We start from the raw sequence: 19,391 nt of genomic DNA on the forward strand, positions 1-19,391 counted from the left end.
GTTTGTCTATTGCTCTGACTTAGATGAAGGTCAGATCAAATTTTATAACCAATTTATGCAGAAATCCAGATAATTCCAAAGGGTTCACATACTTTTTCTTTCCACTGTACACACACTCTCATTCAAATGCATAAATGTGTACATACACAGTCACTCACACATGTAAATAGTGCCATACATGCACTCAAACATATTCAGTTGGCCTTGCTGTTACGATTTTTGTTGTCCTTTGTCTTTCTCTTGTGTTCATTTTGTTGTTTGTTGGTGCATTGGGGGGGGGCACAGTACCCTAGTGGTTAGAGCATTGGGCTGGATCCAATCCCCGAGCCGACAAAGTAAAAATATGTCGTTCTGCCCATGAACAAGGCAGTTAACTCACTGTTCCCCGGTAGGCCATCATTGTAAATAACAATTTGTTCTTAACTGACTTGTCTAGTTAAATAAACGTTAACAGTAACTTAACAATGATATTATTGCCTCAATGTGTATGTATGGTGTGTGTGTGTGTGTGTGTGTGTGTGTGTGTGTGTGTGTGTGTGTGTGTGTGTGTGTGTGTGTGTGTGTGTGTGTGTGTATGTGTGTATGTGTATATGTGTGTACGTGTATGTGTGTGTGTGTGTGTGTATGCGTCTGTGTGTATGCGCGGTGTGTGTGTGTGTGTGTGTGTATGTGTGGGTATGTGAATGTGTATGTGTGTGTGTGTATGTGTGTGTGTATATGTGTACGTGTGTGTGTATGTATGTATGTGTGTATGTGTGTGTACGTGTGTGTGTGGGTATGTGTATGTGTGTGTGTGTGTATGCGTGTGTATGTCTGTGTGCATGTGTGTATGTATGCATGTGTGTGTGTGTGTGTGTGTGTGTGTATGTGTGTGTGTGTGTGTGTGTGTGTGTTTATTTATTTATTTATTTCACCTTTATTTAACCAGGTAGGCAAGTTGAGAACAAGTTCTTATTTACAATTGCGACCTGGCCAAGATAAAGGAAAGCAGTTCGACACATACAACAACACAGAGTTACACATGGAGTAAAACAAACACACAGTCAATAATAATAATACAGTCGAAAAATAAGTCTATATACAATGTGAGCAAATGAGGTGAGATAAGGGAGGTGAAGGCAAAAAAGGCCATGGTGGCAAAGTAAATATAATATAGCAAGTAAAACACTGGAATGGTAGATTTGTAGTGGAAGAAAGTGCAAAGTAGAAATAGAAATAATGAGGTGCAAAGGAGCAAAATAAATAAATATATAAATACAGTAGGGGAAGAGGTAGTTGTTTGGGCTAAATTATAGATGGGCTATGTACAGGTGCAGTGAGCTGTGAGCTGCTCTGACAGCTGGTGCTTAAAGCTAGTGAAGGAGATAAGTGTTTTCAGTTTCAGAGATTTTTGTAGTTCGTTCCAGTCATTGGCAGCAGAGAACTGGAAGGAGAGACGGCCAAAGGAGGAATTGGCTTTGGGGGTGACCAGAGAGATATACCTGCTGGAGTGTGTGCTACAGGTGGGTGCTGCTATGGTGACCAGTGAGCTGAGATAAGGGGGGACTTTACCTAGCAGGGTCTTGTAGATGACCTGGAGCCAGTGGGTTTGGCGACGAGTATGAAGCGAGGGCCAGCCAACGAGAGCGTACAGGTCGCAGTGGTGGGTAGTACATGGGGCTTTGGTGACAAAACGGATGGCACTGTGATAGACTGCATCCAGTTTATTGAGTAGGGATTGGAGGCTATTTTGTAAATGACATCACCGAAGTCGAGGATCGGTAGGGTGGTCAGTTTTACGAGGGTATGTTTGGCAGCATGAGTGAAGGATGCTTTGTTGCGAAACAGGAAGCCAATTCTAGATTTAACTTTGGATTGGAGATGTTTGATGTGAGTCTGGAAGGAGAGTTTACAGTCTAACCAGACACCTAGGTATTTGTAGTTGTCCACATATTCTAAGTCAGAACCGTCCAGAGTAGTGATGCTGGACGGGCGGGCAGGTGCAGGCAGCGATCGGTTGAAGAGCATGCATTTAGTTTTACTTGTATTTAAGAGCAGTTGGAGGCCACGGAAGGAGAGTTCTATGGCATTGAAGCTCGTCTGGAGGGTTGTTAACCTGTTAGGGCTAGGGGGCAGTATTTGCACGGCTGGATAAAAAAATGTACCCGATTTAATCTGGTTACTAATCCTACCCAGTAACTAGAATATGCATATACTTATTATATATGGATAGAAAACACTCTAAAGTTTCTAAAACTGTTTGAATGGTGTCTGTGAGTATAACAGAACTCATTTGGCAGGCAAAACCCTGAGACATTTTCTGACAGGAAGTGGATACCTGATGTGTTGTATTACCTTTAAACCTATGCCATTGAAAAACACAGGGGCTGAGGAATATTTTGGCACTTCCTATTGCTTCCACTAGATGTCACCAGCCTTTACAAAGTGTTTTGAGTCTTCTGGAGGGAGATCTGACCGAACAAGAGCCATGGAACGATGATGGCCCATTAGACACCTGGCGCGCGAGTTCATGTTGGGTACCCTCGTTCCAATACGTTATAAAAGAGAATGCATTCGTCCACCTTGAATATTATTCATGTTCTGGTTAAAAAAGGCCCTAATGATTTATGCTATACAACGTTTGACATGTTTGAACGAACGTAAATATATTTTTTTCCCCTCGTTCATGAAGTGAAGTCCGGCGGGCTTAGATCATGTGCTAACAAGACGGAGATTTTTGGACATAAATGATGAGCTTTTTTGAACAAAACTACATTCGTTATGGACCTGTGATACCTGGAAGTGACATCTGATGAAGAGAATCAAAGGTAATGGATTATTTACATAGTATTTTCGATTTTAGATCTCCCCAACATGACGGCTAGTCTGTATCGCAACGCGTATTTTTCTGGGCGCAGTGCTCAGATTATTGCAAAGTGTGATTTCCCAGTAAGGTTATTTTTAAATCTGGCAAGTTGATTGCGTTCAAGAGATGTAAATCTATAATTCTTTAAATGACAATATAATATTTTACCAATGTTTTCTAATTTTAATTATTTAATTTGTGGTGCTGACTTGATTGGAGGGAAACGATTTCCTCAACATCAATGCCATAGTAAAACGCTGTTTTTGGATATAAATATGAACTTGATAGAACTAAAAATGCATGCATTGTCTAACATAATGTCCTAGGAGTGTCATCTGATGGAGATTGTAAAAGGTTAGTGCATCATTTTAGCTGGTTTTATGGTTTTGGTGACCCTGTCTTTGAATTGACAAAACATTACACACAAATCTTGTAAATGTACTGTCCTAACATACTCTAAATTTATGGTTTCGCCATAAAACCTTTTTGAAATCGTAAAACGTGGTTAGATTAAGGAGATGTTTATCTTTCAAAGGGTGTAAAATAGTTGTATGTTTGAAAAATTTGAATTTTGACATTTATTTGTGATTCAAATTTGCCGCTCTTGAAATGCACCTGCTGTTGATGGAGTGCACCACGGGAGGGACGCTTGCGTCCCACCTAGCCCATAGAGGTTAACACTGTCCAAAGAAGGGCCAGAAGTATACAGAATGGTGTCATCTGCGTAGTGGTGGATCAGAGACTCACCAGCAGCAAGAGCGACATCATTGATGTATACAGAGAAAAGAGTTGGCCCAAGAATTGAACCCTGTGGCACCCCCATAGAGACTGTCAGAGGCCCAGACAACAGGCCCTCCGATTTGACACATTGAACTCAGACAAGTAGTTGGTGAACCAGGCGAGGCAATCATTTGAGAAACCAAGGCTATTGAGTCTGCCGATGAGGATGTGGTGATTGACAGAGTCGAAAGCCTTGGCCAGGTCAATGAATACGGCAGCACAGTATTGTTTCTTATCGATGGCGGTTATGATATCGTTTAGGACCTTGAGCGTGGCTGAGGTGCACCCATGACCAGCTCTGAAACCAGATTGCATAGCGGAGAAGGTGCGGTGGGATTCGAAATGGTCGGTAATCTGTTTGTTGACTTCGCTTTCCAAGACCTTAGAAAGGCAGGGTAGGATAGATATAGGTCTGTAGCAGTTTGGGTCAAGAGTGTCCCCCCTTTGAAGAGGTGGATGACCGCAGCTGCTTTCCAATCTTTGGGAATCTCAGACGACACGAAAGAGAGGTTGAACAGGCTAGTAATAGGGGTTGCAACAATTTCAGCAGATAACTTTAGAAAGAAAGGGTCCAGATTGTCTAGCCCGGCTGATTTGTAGGCGTCCAGATTTTGCAGCTCTTTCAGAACATCAGCTGACTGGATTTGGGAGAAGGAGAAATGGAGAAGGCTTGGGCGAGTAGCTGTGGGGGGTGCAGTGCTGTTGACCACGGTAGGGGTAGCCAGATGGAAAGCATGGCCAGCCGTAGAAAAATGCTTATTGAAATTCTCAATTATAGTGGGTTTATCGGTGGTGAGAATTTCCTATCCTCAGTGCAGTGGGCAGCTGGCAGGAGGTGTTCTTATTCTCCATGGACTTTACAGTGTCCCAGAACTTTTTTGAGTTTGTGTTGCAGGAAGCAAATTTCTGCTTGAAAAAGCTTGCCTTGGCTTTTCTGTGTATGTGTATGTGTGTGTGTATGTGTATGTGTGTGTATGTTACCTGGGTAGTATCGGGCCAGTCCAGTAGCACTACCAAACACCTGCCAGAGCAGAGTAGGGTCATCCTCTCTGTTCTTCTTAAACACACCCTCCAGTGCCTCCGTCCAGTTCAATTCATTCAGCACGATGGTGGCTACACACACACACACACACACACACACACACACACACACACACACGCACGCGCACGCACACAAAACAGGTTGATGTTGGATTAAGATTACTATTCACAATGCCACCAACAATAATGTGAAAAGTGTAATGTAGAAACATGACATGTTTTGGTCTTATCCAGAGTGACTTCCAGTTAGTACATTCATCTTAAGATAGCTAGGTGGGACAACCACGTACCTCAATCATAGTAAGTACATTTTCCTCAATAACGTAGCTATCAGCAGAGTCAGTGCTAGTAAGGGGGGAAAGGAAGAGGAAGTGGTGTGAAGTGGGGGGAGGGTGTTGTGGGATTATTTAAGATACTCGGGTTTCAGATGTTTTTGGAAGATGGGCAGGGACTCTGCTGTCCTAGCTTCAGGGGGAAGCTGGCTCTACCATTGGGGTACGAGGACAGAGAAGAGCTTGGACTGGACTGAGCTGAAGCTGCCCACCCATAGGGGTGGGAGGGCAAAGAGACCAGAGGTGGCAGAACACAGTTGAACCCAGTCTGAGCTGTCATATTTAACAAAGCACATTCAAGAGGAGAGAGGGGTGTGTGTCCTTTATGCATGAGCATGCGAGACAGAGGGATGAAGTGTAAGAGAACTAAGCTAAGCAGAGCACTGAACTGTGTCAACGATTCACAGATACACCAATATGTACACACTCTTACACAAGGATTAGACACACACACCCGCACACATCTCTCTCTTCTCCATCCATCTTTCTTTCACACAAATGTAATGCCAACTCCTTGTCATGCCAAACATGACATTGGCATTACAACGAACGAATACAGGAGTTGGCTAACGCAAACATATCTTGACAAAACAGTTCCAGATGACAATGCCTCTATAGAGAGATAAAGCTGCAGACTGTTTCCGCAGACAGGAGATTAATTAACATGCAGACACATGCCCACTCTCCATCCCTCTTCCATCTCTCTCCCACTGGAGACAGGGGCAAATATTACACCCCCCCAAAGCAATAACTGACCGTGTCAAAGGGCTAGCATTTAGACCTGACTAACTAATTCAACCATTCTTCACTTTACCCCAGGAGACACAAAGGAATGCCAGCGTGGACGTGTTTAAATATACTTGGTCTATACAAGGTCAAATGCTATTTCTAGGGGGTTAGGGTTAAGGTTAGAAGTATGGTTAAGGTTAGGGTTAGGGTTATGTAAAATAGGATTTTGAATGGGACTGAATTGTGTGTCCCCACAAGGTTAGTTATACAAAACTGTGTGTGTGTGTGTGTGTGTGTGTGTGTGTGTGTGTGTGTGTGTGTGTGTGTGTGTGTGTGTGTGTGTGTGTGTGTGTGTGTGTGTGTGTGTGTGTGTGTGTGTATAAGTAAAGCTATTAGAGAAGATATCCAAACACCACCAGGGAAGAGGCTAACCAGAGAACAACATATCAGTCACTATGTCATTATAATTATAATTATTAGGGAAGTGCATGAGTAATCGAGTACTTGAGTACTCTAATTAATGTCAAAAATCAATCTTTAACCAGAGATCCATATTTTTTTAAATACTCCGTGGCAACAAAGCGCTAGGCACGGATATCAAGCTGTTTCGAGTTTGTGTATATATTACAGGGACGTTTTTGTTTGTTTTGGACTTCGGTGAGGGATTCATTCGATTAATTCTGACTATTTTGAGGAAGTGTATGCCGGCTACAGCATCTCAAAATGGACAAACAGTACTATTGCCGCTTTTTTCAAATTTTTCAAGCGAAGGTACTTTAAGGGGAGTATGCGACCACTCGTTCAGTTCAGCTAGCCGAGTTCAACTGGGTGCCAGCCAAACTGAAGCATGCTGACACCTTTAGAGTACCTAAATCTGTATTTTCAAATCGCAGAACATCAAAAATCGGTTTTAAACCATTTCACCTGCGTTTTGATTAGAAGTTCAGTGTAGTTGTTTGCTTCAATTGAGTGATCAAGGGCATGCAACTATAGTTTTCCTTTACAGAAAATACATTCGTGCAACACATTCTTCAGAAAAAGCTTCATTTTCATCCGATGACAACAGAAGTGCAACTCTATTAAGCTAGCAGCCACACAAGTAAATGGGCTTACAATTAAAAAGCAAGGTATTTTTTTGCTAAAACAATGCATGGCCATCATATTTCTAATGTTTATAATAGAAAGAATGTAGCCAGCTACATTTCCTAATCGAATGTTTTGCTTGAAGTTAATCTAGCATTTAAAAAAAGAATTACTTGTGTCATGCACAAAGTAGATGTCCTAACCCGATTTGCCAAAACTATAGTTCGTTAACAAGAAATTAGTGTAGTGGTTGAAAAACGAGTTTTAATGACACCAACCTAAGTGTATGTAAACTTCCGACTTCAACTGTATATGGGGCAATTTAGCAATTCTAACTTGTTATCTGTAATGGTTATGATAAATTAGGCATTGTTGCGTGCTGTTAGCATATAGATAAATGCACATATTTTTTTCCAGTGCGGGACTTGTGTTGTAAAAGTAATTTTCATTTAATTTGAGTACTCGCGTACTCAAAAAATTATAATAAGAGTACTCGAAACAGTTGAAAAAAAATTTAAAAAGCCCATCCCTAATAGTCATTCACATTCTAGGCAACTGGTTGCTAAACTTCACCCCAATTACATCCCTTCTTTCTCTTAATCTCTCTCTCCCTCCTCTCTGTCCTTCCTCCCTCTCCTGTAGCCCGAGGGTCCACTTATTGCCTGTTTGATGGATAGCCTTCTCTCTCGTGTGTGTGTGTGTGTGTGTGTGTGTGTGTGTGTGTGTGTGTGTGTGTGTGTGTGTGTGTGTGTGTGTGTGTGTGTGTGTGTGTGTGTGTGTGTGTGTGTGTGTGTGTGTAACACAGTTTGAGGTTCTGATTCACACTGAGGAGGATATGAGAGGTAGGTGGACTGACACAGGTGGTGAGTGGAGAAGAGTGATGGATGTGTCTTTTCTTGTGTGTGTCTGTGTGTGATGGATGCTCTATGTTGTGGGAGGGAACAGGCATTATGAATGTAATGACACAGACACAGACAGCTGAGAGACCAGACCGCCATCACGTCACACTCACTATGATGGATGGACCACACACACACACACGTCTCCATCTCACTCCTTCTCTCTCCTCACCACCCTCTCACACTGTCTGTGTGATTGTGAGTGTGAGTGTCAGTGTGAGAGATAGATAGATAGATAGATAGATAGATAGATAGATAGATAGATAGATAGATAGATAGATAGATAGATAGATAGATAGATAGATAGATAGATAGATAGATAGATAGATAGATAGATAGATAGATAGATAGATAGATAGATAGATAGATAGATAGATAGATAGATAGATAGATAGATAGATAGATAGATAGATAGATAGATAGATAGATAGATAGATAGATAGATATAGATAGATAGATATGTATCCTGTATTGGGTGTGTGTGATAGATATGTATCCTGTATTGGGTGTGTGTGATAGATATGTATCCTGTATTGGGTGTGTGTGATAGATATGTATCCTGTATTGGGTGTGTGTGATAGATAGATATGTATCCTGTATTAGGTGTGTGTGATAGATAGATATGTATCCTGTATTGGGTGTGTGATAGATATGTATCCTGTATTGGGTGTGTGTGATAGATATGTATCCTGTATTGGGTGTGTGTGATAGATATGTATCCTGTATTGGGTGTGTGTGATAGATATGTATCCTGTATTGGGTGTGTGTGATAGATATGTATCCTGTATTGGGTGTGTGTGATAGATATGTATCCTGTATTGGGTGAGTGTGACAGATATGTATCCTGTATTGGGTGTGTGTGATAGATAGATATGTATCCTGTATTGGGTGTGTGTGATAGATAGATATGTATCCAGTATTGGGTGTGTGTGATAGATATGTATCCTGTATTGGGTGTGTGTGATAGATAGATAGATAGATATGTATCCTGTATTGGGTGAGTGTGACAGATATGTATCCTGTATTGGGTTTGTGTGATAGATAGATATGTATCCTGTATTGTGTGTGTGTGATAGATAGAGATGTATTCTGTATTGGGTGTGTGTGATAGATATGTATCCTGTATTGGGTGTGTGTGATAGATAGATAGATATGTATCCTGTATTGGGTGTGTGTGATAGATAGATATGTATCCTGTATTGGGTGTGTGTGATAGATAGATATGTATCCTGTATTGGGTGTGTGCGTGATAGATATGTATCCTGTATTGGGTGTGTGTGATAGATAGATAGATATGTATCCTGTATTGGGTGTGTGTGATAGATATGTATCCTGTATTGGGTGTGTGATAGATAGATATGTATCCTGTATTGGGTGTGTGATAGATAGATATGTATCCTGTATTGGGTTTGTGTGATAGATAGATATGTATCCTGTATTGGGTGTGTGTGATAGATAGAGATGTATTCTGTATTGGGTTTGTGTGATAGATATGTATCCTGTATTGGGTGTGTGTGATAGATATGTATCCTGTATTGGGTGTGTGATAGATAGATATGTATCCTGTATTGGGTGTGTGATAGATAGATATGTATCCTGTATTGGGTGTGTGTGATAGATAGATAGATATGTATCCTGTATTGGGTGTGTGTGATAGATAGAGATGTATTCTGTATTGGGTGTGTGTGATAGATATGTATCCTGTATTGGGTGTGTGTGATAGATAGATATGTTTCCTGTATTGGGTTTGTGTGATAGATAGATATGTATCCTGTATTGGGTGTGTGTGATAGATAGAGATGTATTCTGTATTGGGTGTGTGTGATAGATATGTATCCTGTATTGGGTGTGTGTGATAGATAGATATGTATCCTGTATTGGGTTTGTGTGATAGATAGATATGTATCCTGTATTGGGTGTGTGTGATAGATAGAGATGTATTCTGTATTGGGTTTGTGTGATAGATATGTATCCTGTATTGGGTGTGTGTGATAGATAGAGATGTATCCTGTATTGGGTGAGTGTGACAGATATGTATCCTGTATTGGGTGTGTGTGACAGATATGTATCCTGTATTGGGTTTGTGTGATAGATAGATATGAATCCTGTATTGGGTGTGTGTGATAGATATATATGTATCCTGTATTGGGTGAGTGTGATAGATATATATGTATCCTGTATTGGGTGAGTGTGATAGATATGTATCCTGTATTGGGTGAGTGTGATAGATATGTATCCTGTATTGGGTGAGCGTGATAGATATGTATCCTGTATTGGGTTTGTGTGATAGATAGATATGTATCCTGTATTGAGTGTGTGTGATAGATAGATATGTATCCTGTATTGGGTGAGTGTGATAGATATGTATCCTGTATTGGGTGAGTGTGATAGATATGTATCCTGTATTGGGTGAGCGTGATAGATATGTATCCTGTATTGGGTTTGTGTGATAGATAGATATGTATCCTGTATTGGGTGAGTGTGTGATATATATGTATCCTGTATTGGGTGAGTGTGATAGAGATGTATCCTGTATTGGGTGTGTGTGATAGATATGTATCCTGTATTGGGTGTGTGTGATAGATAGATATGTATCCTGTATTGGGTGTGTGCGATAAATATGTATACTGTATTGGGTGTGTGATAGATAGATATGTATCCTGTATTGGGTGTGTGTGATAGATAGATATGTATCCTGTATTGGGTGTGTGTGATAGATATGTATACTGTATTGGGTGTGTGATAGATAGATATGTATCCTGTATTGGGTGTGTGTGATAGATAGATATGTATCCTGTATTGGGTGAGTGTGATAGATATATATGTATCCTGTATTGGGTGTGTGATAGATAGATATGTATCCTGTATTGGGTGAGTGTGATAGATATGTATCCTGTATTGGGTGAGTGTGATAGATATGTATCCTGTATTGGGTGAGCGTGATAGATATGTATCCTGTATTGGGTTTGTGTGATAGATAGATATGTATCCTGTATTGAGTGTGTGTGATAGATAGATATGTATCCTGTATTGGGTGAGTGTGATAGATATGTATCCTGTATTAGGTGAGTGTGATAGATATGTATCCTGTATTGGGTGAGCGTGATAGATATGTATCCTGTATTGGGTTTGTGTGATAGATAGATATGTATCCTGTATTGGGTGAGTGTGTGATATATATGTATCCTGTATTGGGTGAGTGTGATAGAGATGTATCCTGTATTGGGTGTGTGTGATAGATATGTATCCTGTATTGTGTGTGTGTGATAGATAGATATGTATCCTGTATTGGGTGTGTGCGATAGATATGTATACTGTATTGGGTGTGTGATAGATAGATATGTATCCTGTATTGGGTGTGTGTGATAGATAGATATGTATCCTGTATTGGGTGTGTGTGATAGATATGTATACTGTATTGGGTGTGTGATAGATAGATATGTATCCTGTATTGGGTGTGTGTGATAGATAGATATGTATCCTGTATTGGGTGTGTGTGATAGATATGTATACTGTATTGGGTGTGTGATAGATAGATATGTATCCTGTATTGGGTGTGACGTGTCTTATTCGTGTGTAAAAACACACCTCATTTGCATATACAGCTACCTCTAGAGGGAGAAAGATAAAGCCAGAGCTGCCAGAGCTGTGTGTGTGTGTGTGTGTGTGTGTGTGTGTGTGTGTGTGTGTAGGGGCATCATTATAAAAACATTACATTCATATCTTGCATTGTGGGGATGTGATCTGAATGAACGTGGCTACAGTGGCTGTCTCCCTCTGTGTGATATACAACCATAGTCTTTGGCTCTTTAAGTTCATAGTTCAGCCACACCTCAGATTATTCCATTGGATAGTGTATGCCTAACAAAGCCAATATCAAGTATAACAAGCTCATATCAAGTATTACAACAAGTCAAATGTTCAGTTCTGCAGCATATTGGGAAAGAAAATACTGCAATTGTGGAGCACGTTTCTGTAAGTACAGTGTTATTGGTGACAATAGACGATCAAGAGGCTGAGCCTCAAGATGTTTCTGTATTAGATTTCTTGTTTAACATTTTCTAAGGCAGCAATGGGAGCGCTGATTATGGCTCCAGCCCATTAGAGAGTTCATAGATGATTTTATGCTCCATCTCCCTCTCTCCCTCCTTCCCTCTCTCTCTCCTTCCCCCTCTCTCTCTCTCTCTCTCGTTTGTTAGTCATGTCTGTTCTAATATTCCCAACATTCTGTTTCTACGTCAACATTCTGTTTCTACATTCTAGGGACAATGAATACACATGCACACACGTTCATCCATCGCTTCCACCAGGAAGGCTGATTTCCCTAACCCTGCTGCTCCCTCTTGACTGGAAAATCCAATTTTCCCCCCAGAGCGAGGCCAGCCCTGGCCTATTCCTGGAGCCACATGGACTCTGGGTCAAATTGAACAGTTGGAACCTCTCTCACGTATAAATCTGCTCTCTGGTTTTCTCACTTTCTCTCTCTCTCTCTCTCTCTCTCTCTCTCTCTCTCAGCAGAACAATACTATACAGAAGAGAAGACCTTGGGTTTTCCAATGTATTTTTTTTGTAGGAAACATACACATGCAAACGACAGCATACAGATGCAAACAAATATCAACGACATGGGAAACAACATCCACACACCATTTTGTTTCTCTCCATTGCCCATGCACTTCCAACACTGAGATAATAAAGCATTTGACCTTTCCAGTTTTTTATTAATTAAATAATCCAGTTTAAGTATACGATGATTGATGAGAAAAGTAGATTCCAACCCATCGGGTATATTACTGCACCATCATATGCCATGTCTTGAAAAATGCAGACAGGCAGATTAAAAGTACATTTACATTGTAATACTTCTGACAGCCAACTTTCTAACTCCGCCCAAAACTTTTGGACTTTATAGCATTCCCAGAACACATGGATTATTGGGTTTTCTGATTTCTATGGGGATTTTTAATAGAAATATTGGTCAGGTCGGCTGTGTACCTACTAAACAACCAATCCTATTCCAAGGACATTAAACAAAGCTCTCTCTCTCTTCCTCTCTCATCTCTTTCTTTGCTTCTCTCCCTCTCCACGTGAGACCCAAACTTATACTATTACGCAGAAGTACACTGACAGATACTGTACTCATTACGGTCCACCAATCACAAGCCTTCCCCAAAGGAACCATGGGAACCATGGGAACAATCCCTGACCCCAGCCAGCAAAGAATCTGGAAAAGGACAAGATACACACACAAGCTAGCACCCTAGCTCACATGGACACCTCTATGCACACACACACTAATTTCCCACATGTACCCTCTCCCTCTCTGTGAGGTCAGTAGTGGGTAACCTTGGTTCCAGACGCTATTCCAGCAGGCCGAGGGGCATGCTGAAGGAGTGACTCCATCCTGCTGCTCTTAGTGTGAGGGCTGACGCGACACACTACACGCTAATGACCCAGCGCACGCACATGCATGCAAGTCTAATCACACACATATGAACATACACAGAAAGCAGCAGCAGCACCCATCAATATTAGACAAAGCAGCGGGAGCTAATGTCAGAAGGACTCAGGAGACACAGCTTTTAGACAGCAGGTAAATACCAGTAAAAATACAACTCTACCAACCAACCAACCTAAAAGAGCCCCACAGTGGAGGTATCATAATACCCATAAAACCTAGAGGTGACACAGGAAAAAAGTCACCTTGTCCTAGAGAGATTTACACTGTTATCGAAACATCACACCAGGGTAAGCCTACACGAAACACAGCCCTTATTTTAAGTGTTTCTAAAATCCCATATGGGAAAAATGTATGGTGAAAAAATGATTGTAACCATTTCCTTGTTTGACTGCTAGGTTTTATGGGTATTATGACTCATACTGTGGTACTCTATCACACCAACCAAATAGCAAACTTACTGTACCACATACTGTATCCTACCCCGTATAGACTATACTATATTTAAGTCCCTTAAATATTATGGCTGAGTGCAGACAACATGGAGAAGACATGATGTCATGTGTGGATGTTGTCTCCATAGGGAGAATGTTGTGTCTGAACAATACAGATTATCAATAGAACACTTTCCAAAGACCCATGGTCCTGTATGGCTCAGTTGGTAGAGCATTGTGCTTGCATCGCCATGATTGTGGGTTAAATTCCAGGGACCACCCATATGTAAAAATATATGCACCCATGACTGTAAGCTGCTTTGGATAAAAGACACATAAAGAACAAACATAATAATGCTGCTCTGCTATTATTAAAGGTGCCATTTCTCTAGGGATTTGTATGTGTCGTTCTGCTGTTATTAAAGGTACCATTTCTCTAGGGATTTGTATGTGTTGTTCTGCTGTTAACCTGATGTGGATAGGGGGCAGTATTTTCACGGCCGGATGAAAAAACGTACCCGATTTAAAGGTACCATTTCTCTAGGGATTTGTATGTGTCGTTCTGCTGTTATTAAAGGTGTCATTTCTCCAGGGATTTGTATGTGTCGTTCTGCTGTTATTAAAGGTGCCATTTCTCTAGGGATTTGTATGAGTCGTTCTGCTGTTATTAAAGGTGCCATTTCTCTAGGGATTTGTATGTGTCGTTCTGCTGTTATTAAAGGTGCCATTTCTCTAGGGATTTGTATGTGTCGTTCTGCTGTTAAAGGTACCATTTCTCTAGGGATTTGTATGTGTCGGTGTGCTGTTATTAAAGGTGCCATTTCTCCAGGGATTTGTATGTGTCGTTCTGCTGTTATTAAAGGTCCCATTTCTCTAGGGATTTGTATGTATCGTTCTGCTGTTATTAAATGTACCATTTCTCTAGGGATTCGTATGTGTCGTTGTGCTGTTATTAAAGGTACCATTTCTCTAGGGATTTGTATGTGTCGGTGTGCTGTTATTAAAGGTGCCATTTCTCTAGGGATTTGTATGTGTCGTTCTGCTGTTATTAAAGGTGTCATTTCTCTAGGGATTTTTTGGTGTCGTTCTGCTGTTATTAAAGGTGTCATTTCTCTAGGGTTCTGTATGTATCGTTCTGCTGTTATTAAATGTACCATTTCTCTAGGGATTTCTATGTGTCGTTGTGCTGTTATTAAAGGTGCCATTTCTCTAGGGATTTGTATGTGTCGTTCTACTGTTATTAAAGGTGTCATTTCTCTAGGGATTCGTATGTGTCGTTGTGCTGTTATTAAAGGTGCCATTTCTCTAGGGATTTGTATGTGTCGTTCTACTGTTATTAAAGGTGTCATTTCTCTAGGGATTCGTATGTGTCGGTGTGCTGTTATTAAAGGTGCCATTTCTCTAGGGATTTGTATGTGCCATTCTGCTGTTATTAAAGGTACCATTTCTCTAGGGATTTGTATGTGTCGTTCTGCTGTTATTAACCTGTTAGGGCTAGGGGGTAGTATTGACACGGCCGGATAAAAAACGTACCCGATTTAATCTGGTTACTACTCCTGCCCAGTAACTAGAATATGCATATAATTATTGGCTTTGGATAGAAAACACCCTAAAGTTTCTAAAACTGTTTGAATGGTGTCTGTGAGTATAACAGAACTCATATGGCAGGCCAAAACCTGAGAAGATTCCATGCAGGAAGTGGCCTGTCTGACAAGTTGTTGTTCATCTTGGCTCTTTTTATTGAAGACTGAGGATCTTTGCTATAACGTGACACTTCCTACGGCTCCCATAGGCTCTCAGAGCCCGGGAAAAAGCTGAATGATATCGAGGCAGCCTCTGGCTGAAACACATTATCGCGTTTGGCAAGTGGCCGATCAGAGTACTATGGGCTTAGGCGCGTGCACGAGTCGACCCAGTGCTTTATTTTCTTTCCTCTTTTTACCTAAACGCAGATTCCCGGTCGGAATATTATCGCTTTTTTACGAGAAAAATGGCATAAAAATTGATTTTAAACAGCGGTTGACATGCTTCGAAGTACGGTAATGGAATATTTAGAACATTTTTGTCACGAAATGCGCCATGCTCGTCACCCTTATTTACCCTTTCGGATAGTGTCTTGAACGCACGAACAAAACGCCGCTATTTGGATATAACAATGGATTATTTGGGACCAAAACAACATTTGTTATTGAAGTAGAAGTCCTGGGAGTGCATTCTGACGAAGAACAGCAAAGGTAATAACATTTTTCTTATAGTAAATCTGACTTTGGTGAATGCTAAACTTGCTGGGTGTCTAAATAGCTAGCCCTGTGATGCCGGGCTATCTACTGAGAATATTGCAAAATGTGCTTTCACCGAAAAGCTATTTTAAAATCGGACATATCGAGTGCATAGAGGAGTTCTGTATCTATAATTCTTAAAATAATTGTTATGTTTTTTGTGAACGTTTATCGTGAGTAATTTAGTAAATTCACCGGCAGTGTTCGGTGGGAATGCTAGTCACATGCTAGTCACATGCTAATGTAAAAAGATGGTTTTTGATATAAATATGAACTTGATTGAACAAAACATGCATGTATTGTATAACTTAACCTGTTATGGCTAGGGGGCAGTATTTTCACGTCCGGATAAAAAACGTACCCGATTTAATCTGATTATTACTCCTGCCCAGAAACTAGAATATGCATATAATTATTAGCTTTGGATAGAAAACACTCAAAAGTTTCTAAAACTGTTTGAATGGTGTCTGTGAGTATAACAGAACTCATTTGGCAGGCCAAAACCTGAGAAGATTCCATGCAGGAAGTGCCCTGTCTGACAATTTCTTGCCCTTCTTGATTATCTCTATCCATTACAGGGGATCTCTGCTGTTATGTGACACTTCCTACGGCTCCCATGGGCTCTCAGAAGGCGGCAAAAAGCTGAATCGTGGTTTTGCAGGCTCTGGCTGAAAAAAAGTAGCGCGTTTGGATAGTGGCTGGTTACAGTACTATGAGACTCAGGCTCGTGCCCGAGCCGACTCCGTGCTTTATTTTCTTTCGTCCGTTTACCTAAACGCAGATTCCCGGTCGGAATATTATCGCTTTTTTACGAGAAAAATCGCATAAAAATTGATTTTAAACAGCGGTTGACATGCTTCGAAGTACGGTAATGGAATATTTAGAAATCTTTTGTCACGAAATGCGCCATGCTCGTGACCCTTATTTACACTTCGGATAGTGTCTTGAACGCACGAACAAAACGCCGCTATTTGGATATAACTATGGATTATTTTGAACCAAACCAACATTTGTTATTGAAGTAGCAGTCCTGGGAGTGCATTCTGACGAAGAACACCAAAGGTAATCAAATCTTTGTAATAGTAAATCGGAGTTTGGTCAGGGCTAAACTTGTTAGGTGTCTAAATAGCTAGCCGTGATGGCTGGGCTATCTACTCAGAATATTGCAAAATGTGCTTTCACCGAAAAGCTATTTTAAAATCGGACACCTCAATTGCACAAAGGAGTTCTGTATCTATAATTGTTAAAATAATTGTTATGTTTTTTGTGAACGTTTATCGTGAGTAATTTAGTAAATTCACCGGAGGTTTGCGGGGGTATGCTAGTTCTGAACGTCACATGCTAATGTAAAAAGCTGGTTTTTGATATAAATATGAACTTGATTGAACAAAACATGCATGTATTGTATAACATAATGTCCTAGGTGTGTCATCTGATGAAGATCATCAAAGGTTAGTGCTGCATTTAGCTGTGGTTTTGTTTTTTGTGACATTATATGCTAGCTTGAAAAATGGGTGTCTGATTATTTCTGGCTGGGTACTCTGCTGACATAATCTAATGTTCTGCTTTCGCTGTAAAGCCTTTTTGAAATCGGACACTGTGGTTAGATAAAGGAGAGTCTTGTCTTTAAAATGCTGTGAAATAGTCATATGTTTGAAAAATGGATGTTTTTGTATTTTTGAGGAATTTGTAATTCGCGCCACGCCTATCATTGGATATTGGAGCAGGTGTTCCGCTAGCGGAACGTCTAGATGTAAGAGGATAATGTCCTAGGGTTGTCATCTGATGAAGATAATCAAAGGTCAGTGCTGCATTTAGCTGTGGTTTGGGTTTATGTGACATTATATGCTAGCTTGAAAAATGGGTGTCTGATTATTTCTGGCTGGGTACTCTGCTGACATAATCTAATGTTTTGCTTTCGTTGTAAAGCCTTTTTGAAATCGGACAGTGTGGTTAGATTAACGAGAGTCTTGTCTTTAAAATGGTGTAAAATAGTCATATGTTTGAAAAATTGAAGTTTTTGCATTTTTGAGGTATTTGAATATCGCGCCACGGGATTACACTGGCTGTTGAGTAGGTGGGACGCTTGCGTCCCACCTAGCCCATAGAGGTTAAAGGTACCATTTCTCTAGGGATTTGTATGTGTCGTTCTGCTGTTATTAAATGTACCATTTCTCTAGGGATTTGTATGTGTCGTTCTGCTGTTATTAAAGGTCCCATTTCTCTAGGGATTTGTATGTGTCGTTCTGCTGTTATTAAAGGTGTAATTTCTCTAGGGATTTGTATGTGTCGTTCTGCTGTTATTAAAGGTCCCATTTCTCCAGGGATTTGTATGTGTCGTTCTGCTGTTATTAAAGGTACCATTTCTCTAGGGATTCGTATGTGTCGTTCTGCTGTTATTAAAGGTACCATTTTTCTAGGGATTTGTATGTGTCGGTGTGCTGTTATTAAGGGTGCCATTTCTCCAGGGATTTGTATGTGTCGTTCTGCTGTTATTAAAGGTGTCATTTCTCTAGGGATTCGTATGTGTCGTTCTGCTGTTATTAAAGGTACCATTTCTCTAGGGATTTGTATGTGTCGTATCCATGGTTACAATGTGTGTGTGTACGTGTATGTGCACTCACAGCCATCGTAGATGTCAGTAGGGATGTGTACAGCAGTGTGGTTGTGAGAGGTGAGGCGTTTAAACAACATATCTTCCTTAAAGGCTGGCCTGATCCGGTTCTTCCGACCCTCTGTCTCATTCACCTCCAACTAGAGGAGAGGAGAAAGGGAGCGGGTCAGACAGTGTCAGACAGGGATTTAGAACAGAGTAACACCTATGTCCACTGTTAGACTGTCTGGATCTGGATGTAACAGGGAGCCTAATAGAGTAGATGTACATGTCCATTTCTATCAGGATACTGTGCTAAACAGCTGTCCATCATTAGACGCCTATCTAGTGGTTCTATACCCCACTGGTTCAGAGGAAGGGATGGTGTGGAGGAAGCTGGGTTAAACCGGCCTCAGCTTCAAGGCTGAATCTGCCTGTAACAACCTCTGTGGATTAACATGGCACATTTCTTCCACATACAGCCTACTATTAAAGGAGAGGAGACACAGCTTGATGGATATCTCTAATAGTGTGTTCACCAATTCACATCAATGGGAGAGAGGGAGAGGGACAGAGAGACGAGGGAGAATGAGAGAGGGAGAGAGAGCAAGAGACAGAGAGCAAGAGACAGAGAGCAGAGAGAGAGAGCAGAGAGAGAGAAGAGAAAGAGAGGGGAGACAGAGGGAGAGCGAAGAGAGAGAGCAAAGAGAGAAAGAAGAGAGAGAGAAGAGAGAGAGAGCGAAGAGAGAGTGAGTGAGAGAGAGCAGAGAGAGAGTGAGAGAGAGAGAGCGAAGAGAAAGAGAGGGGAGATAGAGAGAGCGAAGAGAGAGAGAAGAGAGAGCGAGAGCGAAGAGAGAGTGAGTGAGAGAGAGCAGAGAGAGAGTGAGAGAGCGAAGAGAAAGCGAGGGAAGACAGAGA

General features: G+C 41.0%; 1 protein-coding gene across 4 annotated transcripts in view; it reads right to left on the reverse strand.

The window, feature by feature from the left end:
• LOC106561208 (voltage-dependent calcium channel subunit alpha-2/delta-1) overlaps positions 1-19,391 on the reverse strand; it is a 109,031-nt gene that overhangs the window by 50,899 nt on the left and 38,741 nt on the right. For all 4 annotated transcript variants that reach the window (XM_045698743.1, XM_045698744.1, XM_045698746.1 and 1 more), the window contains exons 6-7: positions 18,505-18,634; positions 4,607-4,738 (exon numbers count right to left, since the gene is read on the reverse strand). In XM_045698743.1, coding sequence (XP_045554699.1) covers positions 4,607-4,738; positions 18,505-18,634 — 262 coding nt within the window. The remainder of the gene's footprint in view (positions 1-4,606; positions 4,739-18,504; positions 18,635-19,391) is intronic.

The sequence above is a fragment of the Salmo salar genome, chromosome ssa17, assembly GCF_905237065.1.
Source record: "Salmo salar chromosome ssa17, Ssal_v3.1, whole genome shotgun sequence".
NCBI classification, from domain to species: domain Eukaryota; kingdom Metazoa; phylum Chordata; class Actinopteri; order Salmoniformes; family Salmonidae; genus Salmo; species Salmo salar.